The 10,461-nt window shown below is 40.1% G+C and overlaps 1 protein-coding gene across 1 annotated transcript; it reads right to left on the bottom strand.

The window, feature by feature from the left end:
- Positions 1-509: 509 nt before the first annotated feature.
- Positions 510-1,454, bottom strand: LOC129669939 (olfactory receptor 2F1-like). Its single transcript, XM_055598316.1, has one exon. It carries the CDS (start codon positions 1,452-1,454, stop codon positions 510-512), a length of 945 nt encoding a protein of 314 aa, XP_055454291.1.
- Between the last annotated feature and the right edge of the window lie 9,007 nt (positions 1,455-10,461).

Below are 10,461 nucleotides of genomic sequence, written 5' to 3'. Positions count from 1 at the left end.
ATTTTGTAACTTAACACTTAGTTCTGCTTCCTTTCTGTCTGACTTCTACAGATTTGAAAAATTTAGCAATGAGAAGGCTCTTGACATAAATCATGTGCACATCTAACTAGAGTAATCTTCCTTTCTCCTTAGAATACCTGCTGTGTCATTTCTCTTTCCTTTCACTTAGGAAAATGAATACATTTCATTTGAATTTTTCTGTAGATCAGATTATTTTTAAAAGTGTGTAATTTGCTTCCTTTGGAACAAGGCAAGGACCAAAAAAAAAAAAAAAAAAAAAACAACAACAACAAAAAAAAACAAAATCCAGAATTAATTCTCTTTTAACCCAAAGGTCATAGTGTATATCATGGTCCCATGTGCATGTGCACACTCGTACACACACTTTCACGCGCACACATACATGCACACTTGTATCCGCACCACAAGGAGCTACATACTACAGCACACTTATACACACCACGAGGATCTACAGACCCCAGTTCCCACTATAAAGAGACATGGTTTCCTTACAGAATCTTTGACTCAAGGCTCTTCAATAGAACTCGACTCATGGCAGCCTTCACCTCCTTGTTCCTCAGGCTGTAGATGAGAGGATTCAGCATGGGGGTGACCACAGCATAGAAGAGCACCACCACTTTGTCCTGCTCAGCAGAGGCTGTGGAGGTAGGGTCCATGTGTGTGAAGAGGGCCATCCCATAAGACATGGAGACCACAGTCAGGTGGCAGGCACAGGTCTCGAAGGCTTTGCGGCGTCCCTGGGTGGAACGGATCTTCAAGATGGCAGCCACAATGTGGGCATAGGATAGAGAGACCAGGAAGCAGGGCACCAGCAACACCACCACACTGGAGGTCAGTATCACCACCTGGTTGAGGGTGATGTCCACACAAGCTAGCCTGACAAGTGCCAGTGTCTCACAGGCCACCTGGTTGAGCACATTGTGCCCACAGGTGGGAAGGCGCATGGTGACTGCTGTCTCTACAGCAGAATTAACTAAACCCACACACCAAGAGACACCTGCTAGAAGCATGCAGAGCCTTGGGCTCATCACTACTGTGTATCTTAGTGGATCACAGACAGCCACGTAGCGGTCATAGGCCATGGCAGCCAACAGCAGGAACTCAGTTCCTCCTAGGGCCAGAGTAAAGAAATGCTGGGTCCCACAGAGGGCAAAAGAGATGGTTTTCTTCTCCATGAGGAAGTGTGCCAGCATCTGGGGAACCCCGCTGGAGGTATAGCAGATGTCTACCACTGACAGATGGCAGAGGAAGAAGTACATGGGCAGGTGGAGTCGTGGGTCCAGTGCAATCAGGAGGACGATGAGCCCATTGCCCAGCAGGGTCAGCAGGTAGGAGGCCCCGAAGAGCACAAAGAGTCCAGCTTGGATGTGCTTGTCACTGGAGAGACCCATGAGGATAAACTCACTCGCCCAGGTTGCATTGTCTCTCTTCATGGAGCAGCTGGAAGAGCTGGCCAGGAGTATAGAAAGAAAAGTCAGGGAGGGCAAGTACAGGTCTCACCACAGGTCTTCCACTAGGCTAGGAGTGGAGCTGAACCGAGGACACATCCTGGTGCTTTAACCTAGGTACTTAGGGAATGACATAGTCGAAACAATGGAGAAAGGAAGATGTGGCTGTGTACACAAATGCAGGAGATTCTGAGGAGCCAATCTCCACTGCAATTGTCCTTTTAAAATTTCTAGCACTCTGCAAGTTGAAACAATATAGGGCGTAAACTGCCAATGTAGAAGGAAAGAGAATAAATAAAATGGATGATGGAAAAGAGAGAAGAATACAAGATTTAAAAATGAAAGTAAGGGAAAAACTTGGGAAGGAAGATATGAAAGTGGAAAAAGTTTTAATGAAAATTGGGACACAGGAAAGAAAGGCAGATTCTTCAATGTCAGTCAGTAGCAGCTAAAGTCTTACAGGTACACTGGCATACAAGGAACACTTCATCATTTCCTTGTATCATTTTGTAAACATCCATTATTTTGCTCTTCTTGCTCCCAGTAAGCTTCAATGTAAGTGATAGTGTAGAAGAGAAGGAATCCTTTCACATCCTCCTCATTGCACCCATCAACCCTGAGGAGTCTTCTCTCTTTGAGATGGTATTTGTGTGTGCCGGGAATGGTATGGGGGCTCCTGTCTGTGAGAGAAAAAAGGATCACAAGTTCTGCTCTCTTGGTTCTTGTACATTAATCAAAAACACAGAGATTAATTTTTAAAATTACAAACATTAATTAAATTGTGTCAAGTGCTATGAAAGGAACAAGGTCAGTAGTTGGATAATTAAATTTCAGCCTTTGTAATTATCACTGTGGCTATCCCTTACATCTTTATAACATGTAACTTGTTTAGTAAGCTTTGAACTTTTATTAAGATATTTATGAAGGTACTGAAAGAGTAGTGTTTTCTGAAAGAGAGAGAGTTTTTGGCAGACATATTGAAACCAATCATGAAGCGATGAGAAAGCTCCCAATCTCTTTACTGTTGTGAATTCTTACTCATCTGAGTTTGCATTTTACTGTCTATGGTCCATCATGGCTGACTGGTTCTTTAGAAAATCCAATTAAATGGCCTCATACTTTTTACTGGCCTAGTTATGATCGTTAGTCTCTAGTTATGCATCTTTCACTCTGGCCTCGTTTTACTTCTGACCCTGTGGTGAGACCAGAAAGTATCACAGTGGCAATCCTGAAGGATAGAAAGTGACTTTGGGTTCCCAGTGAAGGTTAGGAGATAGGGTCAGGCTCAGGGAGGTGCCAGTTAGAATTCAGAGCACAATAACAATCCAATGGCCATCGGCTAAGTGAGCAGAAGGAGAGGTTCAGTTTGGACTTGTTACCTTTCCTAGGTCACTTAAAATTGGAGACAGAATCCTTATCTTCACACTGGTGTGAAGGATCCAGATTCTATCCAGAACACAGTCAAACTTGCTTGAAGTGGAAAGAGCTACTCCTCCCTCTGATTTTACATCTAAAGAATCCAAGGGACCTGCTGAAGTCCCTCGCCCAGGTCTCAAACCCACCTGAGAACCAATCTGAAACCTGTTTATGAGCTCAGGTGCTACATAGCTTGTAAGTAAGAGGCAGAGTGGTTGCTGACAGATAAAGTCCAAGCAGAAAGGTGCTTCAGGGCCATGGACTTTGGGTTCAGAGTGGTATCTTGCCTGGTAGAGTAGGGAATGCTTTGAATGTACAGTCAGGGGATCTGAGTTCCAGCTTGCCTGTTTGAGGGAGGAGCTTGCTCTGTTACAATCTTCTTGACCTCCATACCTCTATTTTCTTCATTGGAAACATGTAAACAACAAAAACAAATAAAGCTTTCAGCAAAGTGTGTCAAGTGAGGTCAGGTGAACCAATGAACACAAATTCATTTTGGAAAAGAATTCAGCAAATCCTTACTGGTCACTGTTCCTGCACTCAGAAAGTTCACATCACTTAGACCAATTTTATTAACTAGCATGAGGACAAGTAACAATGGAATATACAGAAGATCAGAAAGTTAACAGAATGGGGGGGGGACACAAAATCATTTATAATAACTCCTAAGGACTACACTTAATTGCAACCTCCTGTTCCAAGACATCTCAGGAAACAAGGCAGAATCAGTGTATTTCCGGTGTCAGCACCATTGCTGTATGAACACCCCATCCATTTGTTTTAGTAATATTTGAGGTTGGTTTTATATGAGGACCAGCTATTTATTGATAGACGGCACTGTTCTGAGCTTTTTCAGATAATTAGAAAATCCTATTTCATCTTTCTGAATTTGGTAAACATATACTGTGTACTGAGTAGGATCTGACCAGTGGCAGTAATAGAGATTACAGGGGTCAACAAATGAGTACTCTGTCTCTAGAAACTTATACTTGCAAGAAAGATGGAAAGGTTGTGTCACTATGCCTTTATTAGAGGAAGTTCAACATCCCTTCAGTAACTGAAGAAAGGTCCTGGCTGTGTCCCCAGGCAGTAGAAACAGAAGTTTTAAAGCAAAAATAAAGAAACAACCAACATTTGCTTCTTAAAACTGAAGCAACGAATATGATAGGAGAGAATCATTTCCTGCAAGTTGTCCTTTGACCTCTATTTGCAAGCCATTTTCACATGTGTGCCTATATAAATAAATAATAAATAAACATAAATTTTAAATGAAGGTTCACTAAGTTTTTTGTTAAAGGATTTAGGTCACACTTTTTTTTTTTTTTTTTTGAGAAGGGAGAGTTCAATAAATAGAATTTTTTGTTTTAAAGACCAAAGACCAAAGGAACAATGAATAAAAGCGCATATCATTAGAACAGAGAAAACCAGTTGAGCCAAGAATAAAATACTTGTCCTCTGATACATGAGCCTCTATCCAAAGTCTATCTCTCATCATTCCTACAGTTTACTAATTTACATTTACTAATTAAAACAAACAAACAAACAAACAAACAAAACAACAGATCAAGATTAAATCTGCCTTAGTTTCCTAAAAATTATGTTTTTGGGATTTGACACTTGAGAATATTTACTGTCTTTTTTATTGGAAAAGATGGGTTCCACATCATTCTTTGGATCATTTACCAACCCCATCCCTTATCCATCCCCTTCCACTCCAACAGTAAAGAAGTTTCAAGACCAAGAAACTTTTGAGCTCCAGGATTTTGTTCCAGGACTGTTTATCTATGGTATTTAGAACTTTGCAGCTATACTGCTTATTGGATGACCGATCACAAAGGAGGATTCTATAAAATGACATACAAAATCTAAGTCATGATTTAAAACATGTCCAGCTGCAGCCAAAAATAACAATACACTAGAGGTTACAGATTCAGTCTTGTATGCGCCCAAAGATTTGGGCACCATCATCTCACTACTTTCTCTGAACCTTTTCTGTGGGTGAGTCACCAAAGTGGAGTACTCACCTCAGAAAAAGGACTCATTTTGGCTGGGCATGTGGCTCATCTCAAAGGGAGTCCTCGAAGAAGAATCCTTTGTCTCCTTAGGCACGGGGGTTTTACTTTGGCTGTCTGAGCAGATAACTTTTCAGAGCTTGGGAACCTCCAGAGGGCAATTACTTATTCTTGGTGTGCTCTTTTACACTCTTCCTCCAGTTACATCTCTGTTACTCAGCTTCCCTTCTAAAGTTCCCTGTGGGAGCAACATTTTTAAAGCATCTTAACTCAAATTTTAATTGTCTTTCTAGTTTATAGGCCAACGAGACTGTCTATGGCTCATTTTAGACTTGGAGACTTTAGGCAGGAATCTGGATAAAGGAATTTTTTTCCTTAACCTTGTGAGAAGACTTGAGAAAAACAGTAGAGGATTAGCTAAATCTAAAAAGCTTGTCTGTCTTCTAGAGAAAGATGATTAAAAAATAATGCCTTCCTCCCTTTTCATAACTCAACAGTTGGTGATCATGGTGTTGGAAGTATGTACTACACAGTAGAACTGTCCTGACCATGGTCTGAAAAGCCATTAACCAGTTCCAAGTTCAAAGTCATTAAAATGTTCTTGGTCTCCTATATTACCTGTCCATCATGTTGTGATTTCTTTGCTTAGTTTGATCTCATAATACAGTGTAATTAATAAAAAGAAAAAAAGAAAAAATATAAAATTAAACATGCTTATAGGAAAATTGGAGTAAAAACTTGTAAAGAAATTTCAACATTTTACATTAAAAGGTGAATGAGATAAAACAAACAAACAAACAAAAAAAAACCCCTTGATCTTCCAAACCTTGGTTGTCTTCTACAGCTTTCCATTTTTATGATATTATTAGAATTCGAAGCAGTGACAGATAAAGATTTTTTTTTCTTCCAGAATTTACCAATCGAGCATGGAAATAGAGCCTGTTTTTTATTTTTTTTTAATTTTTAGTTTTTTAAATATTAGTTACATTTTATTAACTTTGTATCCCAGCTGTATCCCGCTCCCTCATTCCCTCCCAATCCCACCCTCCCTCCTTCATCTCCTCCCTGTCCATTTCCAAGTCCACTGATAGGCGAGGACCTCCTCCCCTTTCATCTGACCCTGGTTTATCAGGTATCTTCAGGACTGGCTGCAAAGTCCTCCTCTGTGGCCTAGTAGGGCTGCTTCTCCCTTGGGGGGGGGAAGGTCAAAGAGCCCACCATTGAGTTCATGTCAGAAATAGTTCCTGTTCCCCTTACTAGGGTACCCACTTAGATACTGAGTTACCATGGGCTATATCCTAGCAGAGGTTCTAGGTTATATCCATACATGGTCCTTGGTTGAAGAAACAGTCTCATAAAAGACCCTTGTGCTCAGATATATTTGGTCCTTGTGGAGAGCCTGGGTTTTTATTAAGGTGAGAATAAAACAGATATTATTGTTTTATACATCAAGGCTTTCAATAATAATAATAACAACAATGATATGCATGATCATCACTTTAATGACAACAGACCTGAATAATGTTGTTTTACTTCTCCTTCAGACAATCTCAGGTTCATCTCTCTTCCTTTCACCCCTTAGCTTATGACCCCAGAAGACTGCAAATCTTCCAAGCTTCAAGGTCTGTGGAAATTTTAATTGAGAACTGTAGCCAAAAGAAAGAGGGAAGGCAAAAATAAAAAAGAAATTGAACAACATCATGAGAAAGAGGAAGAAAGAAAAGTGATGCTGAGAGGTTGGACTCCAAAAGGCATCTCTTGTATGAACTGATGGAACTCTACCAAAGATAAAAGAGAATTATTAAGTATCATTTCCAGAATAAATGTGACCAGGTAAATTAAAATGTTTCCTTTCTTATAAACACACATCTTATCTACTTTCCCATACATTTTGATGATAAAAATGTAACTACATAATAAATGTAGGTTGGAAAATGGTAGAATATATGTCTATACAACTGGATGACTATAGAAAACTCAAAAGTAGAAAAACTTGGAGTCCAGGAAGGATCCACAGGCTTTCTCTGGGTAATAAGATCATAATTTATATTTTCTTCTTCTTTGAATTCAATATGTATAGATGTCTACAACAAAGACACAGAAATATATTATCAAATACGTATACAAATGAGATGAAATATAACCCACTATTTTACTATCCAACACTAGTAAATTATCTTTGGGAAACTGAGCAGCTTTTAAAGGGTTTAAGGAAGTACACATCTTCTGGGCACAACATAAACATAGCAATTATTAACTCACAGTAGCTGCAGTTGCCTGCACTGGGTCCGGGCCTGAACAAAACTGGACCTGACAGCCATTCATTGATGAGGGAGGGACAAATGGAGCCCTTTCCTTACCCACTTGAACTACTGATTACTGATAGATTCTGGGTGAGGGATAATCATTGGCAAGTCCATCAGGCTTTGATTGATAGTTATGTCTACTCAGATGGCCTTTACTAAATTCAGTGGGTCACCAAAAAAAAAAAATCTATGAAGACATGAGTGTGAGAATGGCATTTTAGGGAAAAAAAGATTGAACAGGGGTAAGAAGAAGATAAGAGAAGGCTCAGAATAGTTAGGATGTATTAGAATATTCATTAAATTGTCCAAGAAAAACTTAATTGAGAAAAAATATATTGAAGTGGGGAAGGGGGGTGGAAGTGTAGTTGAAATTGGATTGCATGTAGGCATGCCAACTGGTGGTGTCAATTTTCAGGTCTTGTTTGGCAACCATATAATGACAAGACCAGTTGACACGTCAGTGTGGACTAAGGTAACTTATAACTCCAAGATGAAAAGCTACGGAAAATTAATAGCTGCTGATGGAGGAAGAAGGTGTCTCTTCCAGGAATGGGCATCTGATAGGTTGTCTAAACAAAAACAGTCAGCCCTAAACACATAAATACATAAGCAACACTAAAGGGACTCAGCAGGTTGTATTTATAAGTGTATACTTATTGATGTAACAGTATGTGGCATACATACTTTCCCACCCACACTACTAATTGATTAGAAGGGCTAGAATATGGGCGAGAGTGGGTGTGAATGATATAGGATAGAGTAATTGGTTCTACTTTCTATCCCTCTTCTTTCTGGTTAAGACCAGAAACACGTTCCACACAGTATCAGCTGCTAAGTTTCTAGGGCCCAGGGTTTTTGCAGAGCATAATTCTTTTTCAGCAAGCTTCAGTCACAAATATGCCTTCTAGTGCCCAGTGTAGTCACCAAAAGTTTTTCTATTGATGAGGACAATATGAGAATTGTAGAGACGTTAAAAAAAAAAAGGCAGGAAGAACCCTGGGAAAATACTTTCAACTTCTTTTCCTCAAAAAAAAAAAAAAAAAAAAAAGGATGCAATTGATTGGATGATAATTAGAGAGTAGAAATGCTGGGACCAACATTATGTTCTAGGTTAGAACAGGACTAGAGCTGTATCTGGATCACATGACCTAATTCTTCACATGACACCAACTGCATTGTCACTCACAGGGCAGGAGAGACTGGTCACAGTACCTCACAGGGAGCAGTAGAAGATGAGTTGAACTTATGCGGAGTGTGAGGAAAGGCTTAGGTTTATGATCTCTGCCTGTGGGCTGGTTGACGATTCTGTCTACCATAAGATTATGCAGAAACCAGATGGAAGGACAGCTTGGAATGGCTAGCTGGACTGGAGGCTGAGTCAACAAGTCAACCTTTATCTTGTGTAGGCTTAGGTTTTCTAACCTACTTTATTCAGGGTTCCTAAACTCTTCTACCTCCCTTCCACCCACTAACCAGAGGTAGGAGAGAAAGAAAGTTATTACGTAAAGGGAGTTGTAGACCTTTTCAGAAGTCGTTCTTTGGGATGAGTCTACTCTTCATTATCTGGATATCAGCAGTCCAGTCCAGAGACCAACACCAAGCAGCAATATGAATCATCATGATTTAGAAGATCAGGACAAGTCAGTGAAAGCTGCTTGACTCAGCTGGATTCCCCTGAGAAGTTCTCTGGAACGTTTCTTTCTGTGAAGTCATGTCGAAGCATGAAGATCAGCGCAGAAATGTTAATACAAAAAACAATGTCTCCCTGTGTGTGGGCTTTTATATATCTCCTCTCCTCAGCTAGCTAAAGTCATGCTCCTCGTTCAAGAGAGCTCACAGTGAAACATCATGTGCCCTCTCACAAGCCAACCTCCAGCAAAACATTACCTGACTCAACCGAGTCTTCAAAGAAACCAGAAACTTCCATTTCAATCTTGAAATGTTATGTTTCTTAGAAAAGTTTCAGAATTTTCGATCTCATGTTAAGGTTTCTGATCCATTTTGAATTGACATTGCAGTGGGTAAGTGATAAGAATCTAGTTTTAGTTTTTTACATTTGTATCCAATTTTCCCAGCAGCATTTGCTAAAGAGGCAAGAAAGGCTGGCTGGCCTTTCTTGACCCTTGTCGAGAATCTGATAGCTGACATTACATGGGTCTATTTTTGACATTTTTGTTGTGGGTCTTAGCCTGTAGCAGCTGAGCCATCTTTTTCAGCTGTGATTTATTTCTCATTCAGTCACAATAAAAATAAATTATGCTAAGTGAGAACTCTAGACACAATAGGGCACATCCTTTAGTACTGCATTTATTTGAAACACTCAGAGTTGACAGGCCCATAGATGGAAAGCACCACAGTGGTTTTCAAGAGCTGGTAGAAGGACTGGTTGCTTTGTTGGAATGGTGTTTAGTTGTGGGTGTAATAAGAATGGACTAAAGGTGGAAAGACATGAGGTTGTATGACATTGTGGGGATGCTGAATGCCAATGAAACAAAAGGTTTCACCAGAAACTTAACATCTGCCCTACTCTCTCCTGCTCTTTCACTCAACCTATTCCCAATGCATGGAATTATGCTACAGCATTTGTTTAGTCTTGTTGGAAAGATGAGAGGTCAGTTATGCTTTGTTAAGTGATATTTGCTTATAGTTTTTAAATAGTTGTTTTAAATGTTTATGAGGATCAAATTATTTCAGTTTTGTTTTATCGTCTAGGATGATTAGAACTCATTAATTTTTGGTGTTTGTTAAATTGTTTCTGATGGAGAAACAGAGTTCTTTCCTTGCTTAATACCGTGGCTCACTTCTGTTCATGTGTGGTATAGCCTTCTGGTCAATGTGTGCTTTGACTGCATTCCTGAGGGTTAGCAAGAGGATATGGTTAGACATCTGTCTGAGGGCTTTAATGTGTTACTTGCTGACCTGCCATCTGCCCTCCCTGCAATTTGGAAAGAGAAAGAAGGTAAGTGATGCTTGTGGGACCTGCACATGCCCAGAGCTGTGGAAATCATGACCGTCACCAACCCAAGACTGCCTGTGTTGACCACCTTACTAAGCTGGACCATGTGTGAGTCATGTGACTCACATAACTCATATATATGTTATGTGTCTGTGTGTGTATGCATGTGTGAGCTCCCTTACGCAAGCATTGTATGTAAATATGTGTGTTCAAGTGTATGAAAACCAGAGGGGACAGTGGTGGTGATGTACACCTCTAATCCCAGCACTCAGGAGGATCTCTGAGTTTGAGGTCAGCCTGGC

The sequence above is a fragment of the Psammomys obesus genome, unplaced genomic scaffold (genome assembly GCF_907164565.1).
Source record: "Psammomys obesus unplaced genomic scaffold, mPsaObe1.curated_primary_1811, whole genome shotgun sequence".
NCBI lineage: Eukaryota > Metazoa > Chordata > Mammalia > Rodentia > Muridae > Psammomys > Psammomys obesus.
The sequence above is the reverse complement of the archived record's forward strand: the minus strand, read 5'-3'. Positions and strand labels throughout refer to the sequence as shown.

Excerpts from the sequence above, each read along its gene's own strand:
- LOC129669939 (XM_055598316.1), bottom strand. The coding sequence starts at position 1,454 with ATGAAGAGAGACAATGCAACCTGGGCGAGTGAGTTTATCCTCATGGGT.